General features: G+C 37.6%; 1 protein-coding gene across 1 annotated transcript in view; it reads left to right on the forward strand.

The window, feature by feature from the left end:
• Positions 1–18,629, forward strand: part of ACER3 (alkaline ceramidase 3) — a 141,918-nt gene that overhangs the window by 92,202 nt on the left and 31,087 nt on the right. The window contains exon 7 of the mRNA XM_052653093.1: positions 13,752–13,810. Within this exon, the coding sequence (XP_052509053.1) occupies positions 13,752–13,810 (59 nt within the window). The remainder of the gene's footprint in view (positions 1–13,751; positions 13,811–18,629) is intronic.

The raw sequence follows: 18,629 nt of genomic DNA on the forward strand, positions 1-18,629 counted from the left end.
CCCAGCATCAGGGTCTTTTCAAAAGAGTCAGCTCTTTGCATCTAGGCTTAGAGATGAAAAATCAGGATAGGGAAATGAAGAAGTAGAGGAATGCTAGATGAAGTGGATAAGCAATCTGAAGGTAGGGATTCGTTCATTCGTTTATTTGTTAGATGTCTGCTGTATACTTTCTAAGTACCAAATTCTGAGCCTGATGTTGAAAATAAAGAGGCAGGAGAGCACAGACTTAAGATCTAAAGTCAGGCATAACTGAATTCAAGCTAGTCTTTCCACTTACTGTATAAGGTACTTAACTTTTTTGAGCTTTGGTTTCCTTATTATTCAACAAACACTTTTTTAAGTACCTTTAGTATACCAGGTGCTGTACTAGGCACAGGAGATATACTCAATTCCGTTCAGTTCAGTCGCTCAGTTGTGTCTGACTCTCTGCGACCCCATGAATCACAGCATGCCAGGCCTCCCTGTCCATCACCAGCTCCTGGAGTTCACTCACACTCATGTCCCTCGAGTCGGTGATGCCATACAGCCATCTTACCCTCTGTCGTCCCCTTCTCCTCCTGCCCCCAATCCCTCCCAGCATCAGAGTCTTTTCCAATGAGTTAACTCTTCACATCAGGTGGCCAAAGTATTAGAGTTTCAGTTTTAGCATCAGTCCTTCCAGTGAACACCCAGGACTGATCTCCTTTAGGATGGACTGGTTGGACCTCCTTGCAATCCAAGGGACTCTCAAGAATATTCTCCAACACCATGGTTCAAAAGCATCAATTCTTCGGCGCTCAGCCTTCTTCACAGTCCAACTCTCACATCCATACATGACCACTGGAAAAACCAGTCTTGAGTAGACAGACCTTTGTTGGCAAAGTAATGTCTCTGCTTTTGAATATGCTATCTAGGTTGGTCATAACTTTTCCTCCAAGGAGTAAGCATCTTTTAATTTCATGGCTGCAGTCACCATCTGCAGTGATTTTGGAGCCCCCCAAAATAAAGTCTGACACTGTTTCCCCATCTATTTCCCATGAAGTGATGGGGCCAGCGGCCATGATCTTCATTTTCTGAATGTTGAGCTTTAAGCCAAGTTTTTCAGTCTCCTCTTTCACTTTCATCAAGAGGCTTTTTAGTTCCTCTTCACTTTCTGCCATAAGGGTGGTGTCATCTGTATATCTGAGGTTATTGATATTTCTCCCGGCGATCTTGGTTCCAGCTTGTGCTTCTTCAAGCCCAGCGTTTCTCATGATGTACTCTGCATAAAGCGTCTGCCTACAATATGGGAGACCCAGGTTCAGTCCCTGGGTTGGGAAGATCTCCTGGAAAAGGGAATGGCAACCCACTCCAGTGTTCTTACCACTCTCCCCAAGAAAAGCAGAGATATACTAGTGAGTGAAATAATGAGGTCTCTGCTCTTATAGAGCTCAATAGACTGCATCTGTAAAGTTGGTGTAATAATCTCCTAAAGTTGTCTAAGTTTAAATGAAATAATGCATTTAAACCTAGCATGTAAAGAAAGTAAAAGAAAGTGAAGTCACTCAGTCGTGCCCGACCCTTTGCGATCCCATGGATAGTAGCCTGCACCAAGCTCCTCCATCCATGGGATTTTGAAGACAAGAGTACTGGAGTGGGTTGCCGTTTCCTTCTCCAGGGAATCTTCCCAACCCAGGGATCGAACCCAAGTCTCTCAGATTGTAGACAGACGCTTTACTGTCTGAGCCACAAGGGAAGTCCAGAGTAAATGTTAACTATTATTAATATACTACATGGCTGTTGGTCTCAGAATTCACTATCTGATCAGGATGATTAACTTGTAAAAATGTATTTGTAGTATATACATTTTATAATAAACATCTAAAAGAAGTACTAGTGCAGGCAAGGACACAGTCTATCTACCGAGATGACTCAAAATACAATTAAAAAATATACTTATTGTATGTAGCTGAATAATTGCTTTCTTTGGTACAGAAGAGCAATAGTAAGGAAAATGGCTCACTGTTTTGATACAGTAGTATTCCTTGCTACTTTGTTAAGTTTTATTTAAAGAGAATTTAGCCTCGGATGTCTGATCTAGAGTATCCTATGCTGATCTGTTAAGTAATTATAATTGATACTTTCTATTTATGGCTTAAAAAAAAAACCTATCCCTAATTATCTTCTGAGTATCATTTTCAAGAAAAGAGACCTTATTCTGAGAATCTTCTAATTGTCAAAGTTTAGAGTATTTTTCTTTTGTATAACTGTTGATTTTTTTGTGTGTGTGATGTTTTTATTTGTAGAAACTTAGAAAAATTGCTTTGGAATTTGTAAGTGGAAAAATTGTTTTGGAGTTTGTGACAAGATTTTTCAAAATCTTAAAAATAATGAAAAAGGAAAGCAGAGCAATGTGGTTTAATCTAAAGGAACTGTGACTTAAGGCTGGAATCTTTATATCTTACCACTTTGATTTCTTAAAGTTCAGAATCTCAGTATCTTGCTATTTTATTATCCATCAACAAATTTCTTGCTGTACTCTCCAATATTGTATTCTCCAATATCTTTATCTGTAAAATGTTCAAAACAAGGATATGTACTATTTTATAAAGATTATATAAAAATAATTAATATAAGATAATGCAAAGCACAAGGCAATAAGCATAATAATACTGTGTAATGCTAAAATTACTTAGTAAGGTGTAAGACAACATGCATAAATTTCTGCCTATGATGATCATGGAAAGCTTCTGAAAGAGATATTTGAGTTGAGCTAGAGAAGAAGTAGTGATAGTAGTGATGTGTGTTTCCTTATTCGCTCAGTCGTGTCTGACTCTTACGACCCCATAGACTGTAGCCCACTAGGCTCTTCTGTCCATGGGATTCTCCAGCCAAGAATCCTGGAGTGGGTTGCCATTTCCCTCTCCAGGGGATTTTCCTGACCCAGGAATCAAACCCAGGTCTCCTGCATTGCAGGCAGATTCATTACCTACTGAGCTACAAGGGAAGCCCCTAGAGTAGTGATAGTAGAATTAAAAGTACCTGTCACAACAAGGATGATTGTCTTGCTAACCAGATTAGCTTCCCTGAGGAAGAATATACTGATAACAGTTCTACTTTATTGAGTCCAAGATGATCCAGACATCTGAAAGGGAGCCAAATGCTATTTATTTAACTTGATGGCCTTGCGAAAGATAATATTCAAATCACATAGCTGTCACATTGAATAGAAACACCAACAGGTCTTAAGCAGGAAAACAAAAACAAAAGCATACATGAGAATAGATTAAATGGACATTTAAGAAAGAATTTAACCCTATTAAAGAAGCTAATTGAACAATCAGTAGTTGAGTATCTCAGATGAGATCTCATCTAATGTCTCAAAGAGTACTGTTGCTTAAAATCTTGCCAAAGTAGATGTCTCCTAAAGATTGTTTCTAGACATGGCATATCAGTATTTTAGTACTGTGCCTTCTAATTTGACACTCAAGGTTTGCAGGAAAGGACACACTATGTAAACAATTTAAAAAACAAAAACTTGGATTTTTAACACTTTTAAATTTTTATTCTATCATGTTTTGTTTGTGCCATTTTATTACAAATTAGAGTAGAAGGATATATAAGCACACTGGAAAAGAAGCTGACTTTTTTAGTGTCTACTAAATATTGTGCTAAATATTATATATTCTTTCATATAGTTTATATAGATTGACTCACTCATTATCTTATTAAAATATCAGCAAATCTGTTTAGGAATTGGGATTATCTTCATTTTATAGATGAGATAACCGAGAGTCAGAAAGGTTAAATAATTTGCCCAGTGTTCAACTCGCTGCTTGCAGAACTGGAAATTGAACCCAGATCCTTTTTTTCCCCAAAACCCATATTACTTTTATGATACGTCCCTATAGCTAATTACTTTGGAATCTAATTTATTATCCGAAAGATCTGTTTTTCAAAGGAATGAAAAGTACTATTTACATTTTTGTGCAATAGTGAACTTGGAAGAATGTGAAGACCAAATATATAAAACTTATGATAACTGTGCTTTACTTTAAGCCTCAGTTTAGTTATCAATATAAAAAACTGCTCAAAGTTAAATATAAGTGAAGTACTTTGGGAATAAAAAGAGATTAAGTAATTTTTATAGAAGGATATTAGGAAGACTTCACATAGGAAATGACATTTGAGGAGGATTTATTTGACCATAGAACTCTTTTTTTTCTTTTCATTGGATATCTCTTAATATCCCTCAGCACAGTGGTATTCTGGGGTCTTATTTGCGAAATCTTACGCTAAATACAAGATTGTGTAGAACATGAGAAGAGAAAGAAGAATGGAACCGAATTGTGAATCATTGACTGTCATGCTAGAGTTTAGAACTTATTTTGTCATTAACAGAGACATAACATTATAAGATCTGTTTCAGATAATTCTGGCGGTTGTATGTGGGCTGGATTAGAAGGCTGTATAATTTGGGCAGAATTAAGATTTTAAACTAGTTCTGAATACCTACAAAAACTATGTTTTTACAAAGTCTCATTGCCTTATGAGTCTTATGAAATTATGTTACAATTAAAAAGTAGCATCTGCATTTAGCTTTCTACTATTTAAACTATCATCTAATTATGTAGGAAGCACCAGCCTTTTAGCCTTATCATATGAGAATTGTTGTTCAGTCACTAAGTCATGTCCTACTCTTTGCAACCTCATGAACTGCAACACGCCAGAGAATAATTTATACTATTAACTCCCAAAATAAAATGCCTCTTACATCAGTATTTTGACTATGATTATAAAAATATGAAACCACAGTCACCTAGTTCAGTGTCTTCATTTTACAAATGGGAATCCAAGAGTAAGATGAGTGAAGTGACTTATTCAAGTGACTTACGTATTGAAACAGTAATCAGGTGGTAGAAAAATCTGGATTCCCCTCACTGTAGCCCTTGGCTTTTTCTGTTAGAGGTTCTCTTTACTGTGTTTGGGCAATTGAGTGAGTTCATTACAAACTCCAAATGCCTAAATCCCATTACCTATTACCACCATCTGTTCCCACTCACTGGTACTTTATCCACAAATCCCTACCTGATCTCCCACCCTTATAAATGTTTCTTGACCACAGATGAGCTGAATGCCTTTCTCCGAGAGTGAAAGACTTGAACCCACTCTGGGCATTTAATGTGATAATGTGTTAATTATTCCAGTGGGTTAGTATGGAATTCTTTATTGTCTAAATGTCTTTTACTTTTAAGCAATATCAGAATTACAGAAAAGCTGCAAGGAAGATAAAAAGAACTTTTTCCCCAAACCGTGTTGAAAGTTTATTGTCAACACGTTGGAACATGATGACTTATGATAGTGTCTACTAGATATCTCCATTGTGTAATTGTTCTCTGTCCTTTCATAATTAATAAGAACTTGGTAGTAGAGTACTTTGAGATTTATGAAAATACTCTTACTTATTAAACTTTGAATTTATTTATTTTTATCTGTTTGGACTCTATATTCCTACTTTATGCAGTATTCACTGATTTGTAACTATCATGATTTATTTTGGTATATCATGATTTCTTTGATATGAAGAAAAGGTGGCAAGGATACACAGAAAAAATGTACAAAAAAGATCTTCATGACCCAGATAATCATGATGGTGTGGTCACTCACCTAGAGCCAGACATCCTGGAGTATGAAGTCAAGTGGGCCTTAGGAAGCATCACTACAAACAAAGCTAGTGGAGGTGATGGTGTTCCAGTTGAGCTATTTCAAATCCTAAAAGATGATGCTGTGAAAGTGCTGTACTCAATATGCCAGCAAATTTGGAAAACTCAGCAGTGGCCACAGGACTGGAAAAGGTCAGTTTTCATTCTAGTCCCAAAGAAGGGCAATGCCAAAGAATGTTCAAACTATCACACAGTTGCACTCATCTCACACGCTAGCAAAGCAATGCTCAAAATTCTCCAATCCAGGCTTCAACAGTATGTGAACTGTGAACTTCCAGGTGTTCAAGCTGGATTTAGAAAGAGCAGAGGAACCAGAGACCAAATTGCCAACATCCGCTGGATCATCAAAAAGCAAGAGAGTTCCAGAAAAACAACTACTTCTACTTTATTGACTATGCCAAAGCCTTTGACGGTGGGGATCACAACAATCTGTGGAAAATTCTGAAAGAGATGGGAATACCAGGCCACCTGACTTGCCTCCTGAGAAATCTGTAAGCAGGTCAGGAAGCAACAGTAAGAACTGGACATGAAACAATAGACTGGTTCCAAATTGGAAAAGGAGTATGTCAAGGCTGTATATTGTCACCTTGCTTATTTAGCTTATATATAGGGTACAGTATGTGAAATACCAGACTGGATGAAACAAGCTGGAATCAAGATTGCTGGGAGAAATATCAATAATCTGAGATATGCAGATGACACCACCTTTATGGCAAAAAGCTAAGAAGAACCAAAGAACCTCTTGATGAAAGTAAAACAGTAGAGTGAAAGGCTGGCTAAAAACTCAACATTCAGAAAACTAAGATCATGACATCCGGTCCCATCACTCCATGGCAAATAGATGGGGAAACAATGGAAACAGTAGCAGACTTTATTTTGGGGGGCTCCAAAATCACTGAAGATGGTGACCGCAGCCTTGAAATTAAAAGATGCTTGCTCCTTGGAAGAAAAGCTCTGACCAACCTAGACAGCCTATTAAAAAGCAGAGACAAGGTCCCTCTAGTCAAAGCTGTGGTTTTTCTAGTAGTCATATATAGATGTGAAAGTTGGGCCATAAAGAAAGCTAAGCGCTGAAGAATTGATGCTTTTGAACTGTGTTGTTGGAGAAGACTCTTGAGAGTCCCTTGAACTGCAAAGAGATCCAATCAGTCCATCCTAAAGGAAGTCAGTCCTGAATATTCACTTGAAGGACTGATGCTGAAGCTGAATCTCTAATACTTTGGCCACCTGATGTGAAGAACTGACTCATTGGAAAAGACCCTGATGTTGGGAAAGATTGAAGGCAGGAGGAGAAGGGTAAGACAGAGGATGAGATGGTTGGATGGCATCATTGACTCGATGGACATGAGTTTGAGCCAGCTCCAGGAGTTGGTGATGGACAGGGAAGCCTGGTGTGCTGCAGTCCATGCGGTCGCAGAGTCAGACACGACTGAGCAACCAGACTGAACTGAACTATCACATATTTTGGTATACAAATTGTCTCAGATTTCACCAGTGGAGCACTTTCAGGCTGGTATCTGTGTCCTTTTGACCTGTTCCCATCACTCTTTGAATATGTTTTACTTTTTGGCACAAGAAGATGTTCTTGACTCATCTTGTTCTTTCCCTGCTCCAGGCCTGATCTCCATGGAGCCTTGGTTTCTTTTATTGGAGAATGGAATTTAGAAACCAGATCCAAGTGCTAGATATGTGGTTTCATATGTCTCTCCTCTTACTAGACTGAGCTGTTTGAGGTCGGAAATAGGGTATCTTTCCATCTTTGAATAATGAATGCCTAGTCCAATGTCTGTCACACAGTCTGTGTTCAATAATTTGTGGTTGTTTAGTTGCTCAGTTGTGTCTGATTCTTTTGTGGACTATAGCTCACCAGGCTCCTCTGTCCATGGGATTTCACAGGCAAGAATACTGGAGTGGGTTGCCAGTTCCTTCTTCAGGAGATCTTCCTGACCCAGGAGTAAAACCTGTGTTTCTTGCATCCCAGGCAGTTTCTTTACTGCTGAGTCACTCAGAATTCTCATTCAGTAAGTACTTGGTAGAAAATAAAGTGGCCAGTTATTTGGAACTCCTCTCCATGTTTTTGCTTGATCCACGGAATAGACCATCATGAATAAGTCATGGAGAATGTAGCTCTGAAGAAATATTGAAAGTCAGTCTCCCTCATTAGCAAACTAATTACTGTATAGCTACAGTTTTTTACTTTCCTGGTGGCTCAGGTGGTAAAGCATCTGCCTGCATTGTGGGGACCTGGGTTCAATCCCTGAGTTGGAAAGATCCCCTGGAGAAGTAAATGGCAACCCACTCCAGTACTCATGCTTGGAAAATCCCATGGATGGAGGAGCCTGCTAGGCTACAGTCCACAGGGTCACAAAGAGTCAGACACGACTGAGCAACTTCACTTCATTTCACTTCACTTCACAGTTTTTAAGGTCCCACACTACAGCCTCAGCCTACTTAATTTGCCCTCTTTTACCTCTCTGTTTCATCTGTCTTCAGATCTTTCCACATAGGCATCTTAATGCCAAATCACAGAAGAAAAAAATTGTTTTTCTGCCTTGCTCAAGAAATCTTTCTTTTTACTGATAAACAAAATCACAACATGCTTTTTTCCTAGGCTTCTTAGGGATAAGTACCAGGTCTCAACTTACACACAGTATATTTCTATGATGCTTTAGCAGTGAGAAAATGCAAATATTATTTTTATTATATTCTTTGGAGTTTGGAGATTGAAAAAATTATTAAATATGGAGAGATATGAAAATTCCTTATAGAAATCTTTTTAAAAGAATATTGTAGAGAATGGAGAATTATGTTCTGTTATCTTTTTATTTAAAAATGAATAATTTTAGAAGACTCTTGAGAGTCCCTTGGACAGCAAGGAGATCAAGCCAGTCAATCCTAAAGGAAGTCAACCCTGACTATTCATTGGAAGGACTGTGGCTAGAGCTGCAGCTCCAATACTTTGGTCACCTGATACAAAGAGCCAACTCATTGGGAGAGACCCTGATGCTGGGGAAAATTGAGGGCAAGAGGAGAATGGGTTGACAGAGGTTGAGATGGTTGGATAACATCCCTGACTCAATGGACATGAGTTTGAGCAAACTCTGGGAGATAAGTGAAGGATAGGGAAGCCTGGCGTACTGCAGGTCACGGGGTTGCAAAGAGTCAGACATGACTTAGTAACTGAACAACAACAACAGTCTTTGAATATGTGTAAAAAGAAATGTTATGTGGACACTCCTAGCTCTAAGAAAGCCTAGGAAATCAAGCTTTTATAGCTGGACATATAACCATCCTAATAAAATCAGTCTTTTATAAAGACAGAGGCAGCAGTAGGTACTGAGTAGGCCACTGCGGGGTCTGCCTCAGGTTCCTAGGGGAGAATAGAAATATATAGGATAGCCAGGCCATGGGAGCAACCTAGATGTCCATCCGCAGATGAATGGATAAGAAAGCTGTGGTACATATACACAATGGAGTATTACTCAGCTATTAAAAAGAATGCATTTGTATCAGTTCTAATGAGGTGGATGAAACTGGAGCCTATTATACAGAGTGAAGTAAGTCAGAAAGAAAAACACCAATGCAGTATATTAACACATATATATGGAATTTAGAAAGATGGTAATGATGACCCTATATGCAAGACAGCAAAAGAGACACAGAGGTAAAGAACAGACTTTTGGACTCTGTGGGTGAAGGCGAGGGTAGGATGATTTGAGAGAATAGCACTGAATCATGTATATTATCATATGTGAAATAGATCACCAGTCCAGGTTCGATGCATGAGACAGGGTGCTCAGAGCTGGTGCACCGGGATGACCCTGAGGAATGGAATGAGGAGGGAGGTGGGAGGGGGGTTCAGAGTGGGAAACACATGTACACCCATGGCTGATTCATGTCAGTGTATGGCAAAAACCACTACAATATTGTAAAGTAATTAGCCTCCAACTAAAATAAATAAATTAAAATTATGTATATAGGATAGAGATGTTTGTGAAGAAAAGAAATTTTATTTGGAAAATCCCCATTGTATTTCCAGGGTATGGGTTGTTATCCACCATTAGATATGTTTAACATGCTCTCTGAATAATCCATTTCTTTTGACTTCTCTATGCTAATGATTTGTAAATCTGTTAATTAAGCTCAGTTTTTTCTTCTAAGGTTTAGATCCAAATATCCAACTCCTGTTACAGATCTCCACTTGGCTATCTAACTGACACCTCAAAGTCTGAACATAACACAAAAATAAAATAAACATTTTCATCCCTTGTCTTTGTTTTCATATTATTCTGTAACCCAATAAACAGTTTAACTGTGCACTCAACTGCCCAAGTCATAAACCAGGCCATCATAGATGTTCCCAACTTTTACTTACTCCCATATCAAATTGATTATCAGTCAGTTTGACACTTTTAGTAATTTTGATAAGCCTTAAACAATTTATACCATACCTTAAAGTTGTTCTAAACCTTATTTATCTCCCTAATCTATCCATTTTTTTCCTTTCCCATTGATACTACCCTAATTCAGGCCCCGTGTCTCACCTAGGCCACTACAATATCTTGTCAGTGGTCAATTTTCCATTAGTCTCACCTCCTAATTCATTCTCTGTCTAACATGACAGGGACATCTTTCTAATACATGAGTGATCATACTGAGCTACTGCTGAAACTTCTATTGACTTTGCATTGTTCTTTACATAAAGTCCCAACTCCTTAACATGACTTGTAAAACAGATTTGATTTCTGCTTACCTTCTAACTTCATTTTCCTTGCTCTTCTCTCCAATAAGTATGTCCTAGATAGTATTACTTTTTTCTAGTCCCCACAGTGTAAGCTATGCCAGTTACTCTCTTCCACCTTTTTTAAATAATGTTTGTGATTACTAATAATTCTTATCCTACTAATACTTCTGTTATAAAATTAAACATTATATCCTCCAAAAAGTCTTTTTTTTCTTTCAGTTTTATTGAGACATAAATTACATACAACACTGTATAATTTTAAAGTGTATAACATAATGATTTGACTTACATACATCATGAAATGATTGCGACAGTAGGTTTAGTGAACATGTATCATCTCATAGAGATACAGTATATTAATGAAATTAAAATCATTTTTCCTTGTGATAAGAATTCTTAGAATTTACTCTTATCAACTTTTATATATAACATATAGCAATGTTAATTACCATCTCATGTTATACATTACATCCCTAGTCCATGGAAGAATCTTTGATCTGCATAAGTTTAGATTAGGTGGCCTTCCTATGTGCTTACAAAATGCTCTGTTCAGCCCCTGTCACAGAGTTAAAATACTACATTTTAACTGCATGGTTACTTATCCCTCTCCTCACCAGGTTGTAATTTCAGGGATCATGACTTTTCTATTCACTGTTATAGCAGCATAGCTGCAATTACTGATTCAGGTGGGCAGTCAGTCTCTGAAATGAAAAGAAGTGAAAGTTGCTCAGTCGTGTCCAACTCTTTGCAACCCCATATACAGTCCATGGAATTCTCCAGGCCAGAATACTAGAATGGGTAGCCTTTCCCATCTCCAGGGGATCTTCCCAACCCAGGGATCAAACCCAAGTCTCCCACATTGCAGGCAGATTCTTTACCAGCTGAGCCACAAGGAAAGCCCAAGAACACTGGAGCAGGTAGCCTATCCCTTCTCCAGAAGATCTTCCCGACCCAAGAATTGAACTGGGGTCTCCTGCATTGCAGGCAGATTCTTTACCTACTGAGCTGTCAGGGAAGCCCAGGAATCAGTCTGTAATAGACTTTAATCTAATACTGTGTTTATTTATTTTTACTGTAAAATACATGGTAGAGGATACAACAAGTATAACATTTTCATCTTATCAAGAAATTCAGAGCTAGCCTTATACACATACGTTGTGTATAAGAACACACTTTGCCCTCTCATTCATGTATGTGTGTACATCTGCCAGGTTTGAAAGCTAAGAGTAATGGAAGTCACTGTAATGTGTAGAAGCAACAGCCGCTTTTTTCTTTCTTCCCCCACCCCCACCATTCTTTATCATGGGCATCTTTTATACTGTTCTTGTGTAGGCACCAAGCCTGCAACATGTGCAGTCCTTGACAATGACAAAAGCAGACACAACACTCCTCATTTATCTTACCTGTTGTTTTCAAGGCTGGGAGACTTGAGGTCATTCTCAACCAAGCCCACACCATCCCAGACTGTTTATTAACCCTTGACTCATACCATTATCTCCCCAGGGACTAGTGCAATGCTCAATAGATACAGTTGGATTCTATGTAGTAAAACACAACTAATAGGCAAGAATCATAGCAGGGCCTTATAAGAGAGTCCAAAATAGAAAGGTTGAAAGTGGAAAATATATATCATGCAAATGCTAAGCAAAAGAATATCATATAGTTATAATATCAGATAAAACAGGCTTTAAGAGGGGAAAATATTTCTGTTGATAGAAAAGGATTACTTTGTAGTATTAAAAGTGTTCAATTTGGAAAACTATAATTTAAAATTTGTATGTACCTTTAATATATGTAATACCTCAAAATATATAATGAAAAAATTGACTAAAGTAGAAGAAAAACTAGAGAAATCTATAATCTTAGGTTACTTTAGTACACAATTATCAGTACCTTATAGAAGATACAGAAGACAATATGATTAAAAAATTTGACCTATAGAGCAAATATAAAATATTGCACCCAACAATTGCAGAAACACTTTTTGTTCACATTTACAGAAATTGACCATATACTTGCTCATACAGTAAGTCTTAACAAAAGCAGTTATATTAGAATTTAAGTAATATAATTTTAAATAACATGGATCAAAGAAATCCTAGAAATTGGAATTGAATTGAATCAATGGAAAACAGTTTGACACTTACAGTAATTTTGATAATAATATGCCCTCTGATCCAGCAACTACATCCCTAGGTACATACTCTGGAGAAATTTTTGTATGTGTGCAATAGAATGTGTGAATAAGAATGTTCGTAACGTTGAAAACTAGAAACAACCCAAAAATGTCCATCAGCACAGCAATGGGTAAATAAGTTGTGATATTTATTTATGTAACATCAAAAGTGATTGAACCATGGCAACATATAATATAACTTTATCTTAAAAGACAAAAACAAAGGTATGTAATGTTATTCAACTGTAAATTAAAATTAAAAATTTAAAAACCTATTATTTAGGAGTGCATATTTAGGAGACCAGTTTAATTTAGTAAATATGTAAGGAAAAGCAGGAAAATGTTTATTTAAAAAGTCAGAGTGGTTTTCTCTAAGGAGTAGAGGAGAGAGTTGGACTGGGAAGACACAACATATGTCTTGACCTGAATGGTACCCAGCTATTGGCTTTATAAATATTTGTTATGTTATACCTTTATATTCTATAAAGTTTTCTTGTATTTAATAATTCACACTTTTAAAAGTTAAATTTTCCCACTAGTTTCAGGTTTCTAGTTGGTAATACCTATCCAGTGCTCAGCGTAGAAGAGAAAGGTTAGTTGTTGGAGCCAAGTCTGAGAAGATGTGGGAACATATAGAATAAAGAATACAGGGAAGTGGACTAACCTCAGTCAAGAAGAAATGGGCATCTCTTTCTTTGAAAACTAGGAATGGGAGAAAGAATACAGGGAGAGGATGCAGAAGCACTTAGGAGGAGAGTTTAAAAGAGTTCAGATACATTAGATAGGAAACAGAAGCATTTGCTAAAAGTGAACCTAACAAAAAGGGAGGGGCATCAAGGGAGTATGAAGCAGAAATACAGCATTTGTTCAGGTTTCAGCAGATATTTAAAATTTCATTCAGAATTAAAATTAAACCATTCAGAATTAAAATTAATGCAGGACTTCTGATGTTGGTTATTCACAAGCAGGATCTTTCTGCAAAGGTTAGAATGACTCTTAATTATTTAATTATATTAATACATATGTTCTTTAAAATGTAATGAAAGATAATGTTTACATTTAACTGGGAGGGCTGTTTTTGTAGGCAAAATATACTTCCATTACCAAAGAATAATGATCTTACGAACTTCATTTTTCCTTTCTTCTTCAGGTTATGTATGGAATGTTGGTCTTCACTTTAGTGGTTCGATCTATTTATATTGTTACATGGTAAGTAGTTTGGATCATCAAAAGAGTATATACTTAGGTGGTAAATCTATAGCCTAAATTGAAATAACTCATAAAATCCAACTCCAGAAGGGATATTGATAGAAAACTTATAACCCAACATTTATTATGGTATATTGCAAGGAATACTAATTCTTTAAGCAAGTTGTTAATAGGCATCATGTGAAAACAAGAATTTTAAATTAAAGAAATTCGAGGAAAGCTGTGTATGATGGCCTCCTTTTGAGTTTTTATAATGTACATGAGTATATTAAAAGCCTTGAAAACTCCTACAGTAGAAAGGAAAATAATTGTTTTTATGTTTCTCAAACTATTTAACTAAGAAACCTTTTTTGCAGAATATGTCTCAAGAAAGGCTGTGTCACAGAGAAACAGTGTTCCAGAATGATCATTTAGGAAGTAGGCATAAACTTTATAGAGTTTGTGAAAAATAAATATCTCATGTGAGTACCTGACATAGGGCCTCACCATATAGCAGATGCTCAGTAAGTAAATAGTATATGGTTTATGGGTTTTTTTTTTCTCTCTTTTATTTAAACTTTTTATTTTGAGATAATTGTAGAAACAAATGCATTTATAAGAAATTAAATAGAGATCATCTATACTCTTTACCAATTTCCTCAAGTGATAATGTCTTACAAAACTATTCTGCAATATCATAACAGGATTTGACGTTGACAGAGTCAAGAAACGGAACAATTCTATCACCTGGTGTTGTCTTTCTGTAGCCACATCCACTTTTGCTCCTACCCCATCCCCTCACTACCTATCCTTAAACCTCTAGCAACCACTAATCTGCCCTTCGTTTCTCTAATTTTTTCATTTTATGAGTGTTATATAAATGGAATCATATAGTATATATAACCAGTGGAATTGACCTTTTGCATTCAGCATAATTCACTGGAGATTGATACAAGTGATTGAATATATCAGTAGTTCGTCCCTTTTTATTGTGGATAATATTTCATGATATGGGTGTACCACAGGTTAATCATTCACCTGTTGAATGACATCTGAGTTTATAGTTTTTTATTTCTAGTCTCTTACTATTACAAATAAGTCTGCTATGAAAACTTGTTTACAGATAAGTTTTCATTTCTCTGGAATAAATGCCCAGAATGCAATTACTTGGTTGTATGATAGTTGTATATTTAATTCTTTTTAAACCTGCCAGACTGTTTTCCAGAGTGGCTGTTCCATTTTGCATTCCCACCAGCACTGTATGTGTGACCCATTTTCTCTGCATCCTTGCCAACATTTGGTATTGTCACTATTTTTAATTTTAGCCATTCTTATAGATACGTACTGATATCTTATTGTGGTTTTAATTCTCATTTCCTTAGTGGGTATTGATGTTGAACATATTTTCATGTGCCTACTTGCCATCTATATATCCTTTTTGGTGAAATGTCTGTTCATGTCTTTGTCTATTTTCTAATGAGATTGTTTCTCTCTTTTTCCAGTTGAGTTTTGAGCATTCTTTGTATATTGTAGATACTAATCCTTCCTCAAATATGTGGCTCACAAATATTTTCTCACAATCTGTACTTACTCTTTCCATGCTGTTCACGTGGTCTTTCACAGAGCAAAAGTTTTTAATTTTTATGAAGTCAGTTTATCAATTTTCCTTTTATATATGACACTTGGGTGTCCAGTCTAAGGACTCTATGCCTAACCCTAGGTTTTCCCTTGTCTTTTGCTAAAAGTTTTGTATGGTTTTACATTTTACATGTAACTTTATATTTATTTTGAGTTAATTTTTATATAAGGGTAAGGATTAGGTTGAGGTCCATTTTTTAGCCTTTAGATATCCAACTACTCCAGGACCACTGGTTGAAATGGCCATTTTTTCAATGAATTGCTTTTGCACCTTCCTCAAAAATTATTTGAATATATTTATGTGGATGTATTTCTGAGTTTTTAAATTCTATTCTACTGATTTTGGTGTCTATTCTTCTACCAATCCTACACTCTATTGATTACTGTACCTGTAGAATAACTCTTCAAATCATATAGATTGATATCTCTCGCTTTTCTTTCAAAATTGTTTTTGCTATTTGGATTTCTTTGCCTTTACATACAAGTTATAGAATAATAATGTCTATATTTAAAATCTTATTGGGATTTTGATAGGAATTGCATATTGCATTAAACCATCATATCAATTTATGAAGAACTGACATCTTTACTATGTTGCGTCTTCCAGTCTATGAACACTATGTATCTTATGTGTCTCTTCATTTATTTGGATAATCTTTGATTTCTTCCATCAGCATTTTGGAGTTTTGATTTTTTTTTTAACAATGGTATTGTATTTTAAAATTTTGCTGTCCAAACATTTATTATGTATAAATGCAGCATATTAATAATAGTACCAGAGAGATCAAGATGGCAGAATAGAAGGACATGGAGCTCACCTCCTCCCATAGATACATCTCACAGAACAGTTCTCATAATGACTACTGAACACTGCAAAAGATCTCATACAACAGCTGCAAGAAAGTTCACCATGTAACTGCATAAAACAAAAGGAAAAAAAAATACAGAATTGGGCTTTGACCTACACCCTGGGAGGGAACTATGAAATAGGAAAGATTCCCTCATCCTGGGAATGCCCTTCATCAGCTGGGAGATCAGTCAGGACAGAAAGGGAGCGTCAGAGCTTCAAAGGAGTGTACAACAATTGGCTTGTGGCAGGCAAAACAGAGAGAGACCAGTACAGAAGATCTGACCACCGTGCTGCACTCCCTAGCCTGAGTCATGCATCTGCTGTTACATGCAGGGGCTGAGTACTGAAATTCGGGCTTCAGCAGACAAACCTGGGGAGAGGACTGGACTGGGGGTGTGTACAAGATGGAGCCCATGTCCACCATAGAAGCCCCATTGTTAATGCACACACAAACAGAGGGGAGGGGCCCTGCCATAGAAAACTTATTTTCCTCCTTGCTCACAGCAGTCACAGCTCCCCCTCTATGAGCTCTGGGAGCTTGCAAGCCCTGGCAGTTGGCCATACACTGAGTCAGGGCTGAAATCTGGGCTTGCAGCTTTGTGACTGATGGATTTACAACACTGGTGCCTTTGTAAGTTCAGTGCCTGCTGGACATCTCAGTGGATTACTTGTGCTCCTGAGCCTGGAGTGGGTCCAGATTTAGTAGCTGTTGGCTTTGCGGGCATGTAAATGCAGAGATGGGCCAGGATCTACACGGATTCCATAGCTCCCATGGCAGTTCCAGGGGAGCATTACGGCAAGTCCCAGCGCCTGACTTTGGCAGATCTGGGCCAGTGGCTTTTGAGCACAGCAGCTGAGGGACATTCATACTGATTGCCTGCATTCCCATGACTGAAGGGGGGCCGAGGGTACTGCCAACAATGGAGTACTTTGTGAGCCCACACAATGAGTGGCAGATGACACCACAGAGCTCACATTCTGGTGGACAGCTCCTGCGGAGGAATACTCAGTGGTTCCTCTCCCAGCAGAAGCATGCCAGTTCCATGTACCCCACACTGAGTTTTGAATTGGATCTGGAGGTTTCTACTGCAACAGCTGGGAAGCAGATCCTGTCCTTGACAGGGCTGTGACAGCCACAGAGTAAAGAGGAGGCCCCAGTCAACATACAGTGCAGGCTCTGGTCATCACAGCACCAACCCCTATGAAGGGAATAAGAGCCAGCATATACTGAGGAAAGACATGGCTGGCATCCATACTAAAAAACAAACTTTGCAACAAAAATATTAGTCTCATACATGCTCCACAGGAGTGTGAAAGTTGCTCAGTTGTGTGTGACTCTTTGTGACCCCATGGACTATATAGTCTATGGAATTCTCCAAACCAGAATACTGGAGTGGGTAGCCTTTCCCTTGTCCAGGGGATCTTCCCAACCCAGGGTTTGAACCCAGGTCTCCCGCATTGCAGATGGATTCTTGACCAGCTGAGCCACAAGGGAAGCCCAAGAATACTGGAGTGAGTAGCCTATCCCTTCTTCAGTGGATCTTCCCAACCCAGGAATAAAACCAGAGTCTCCTGCATTGCGGGTTGATTCTTTACCAACCTAGCTATCAGGGAAGCCCCTCCACAGGAATGTTCCACATAAAAACAGCCCTTAAAGACTACAGTAGATAACTGCTCCTCCTAAATTCATAGAGAAATAGAGGTAAAAAGGAGCAGAGGAAACACTGCCAATTAAAAGCGAGAGAAGTCCCCTGAAAGAACAATAAAACAGACCTCTCCTGTCTACTAGATCCAGAGTTCAAAAAGGAGGTAGTAAAAATACTGAAGGAATTAAGAAAGGCTATCAACAGAAATGTACATCACTGTGACATGGAACTAGAAACTATTAAGGGGAATCAATTAAAACTAGAAAACTCATTTGCTGAAGATGGAAGCCAAGCTGAAGGCAGTGAATAGCAAACTAAATAATGCAGAAGATCAAATAAGTGATCTGGAAGATAGAATAATGGAAATTACCCAATCAAAACAGCAGACAGAAAGACACACACACAAAATCAATATATAAGACCTATTGGATAATAGAAAGTGAGCCAGTCTGTGGAATAGGGATCCTAGAAGAAGACAAAGGAAAGAGGGTTGAAATTATAGTTGAAGAAATTATGCCTGAAAACTTCCCAAACTTCAAGAAGGAAACAGATAGCCAGGCACAGGAAGCCCAGACAAGGAGAACCCAAACAAACCCACACCAAGACATGGTATAATTAAAATGGTGAAGATTAAAGATTATGAAGATTTTAAAGGCAGCTAGAGAAAAACAAAGAGTTAGTTATAAGGGAATCCCCATAAGGCTCT

This window comes from Budorcas taxicolor, chromosome 15 (genome assembly GCF_023091745.1).
Source record: "Budorcas taxicolor isolate Tak-1 chromosome 15, Takin1.1, whole genome shotgun sequence".
NCBI lineage: Eukaryota > Metazoa > Chordata > Mammalia > Artiodactyla > Bovidae > Budorcas > Budorcas taxicolor.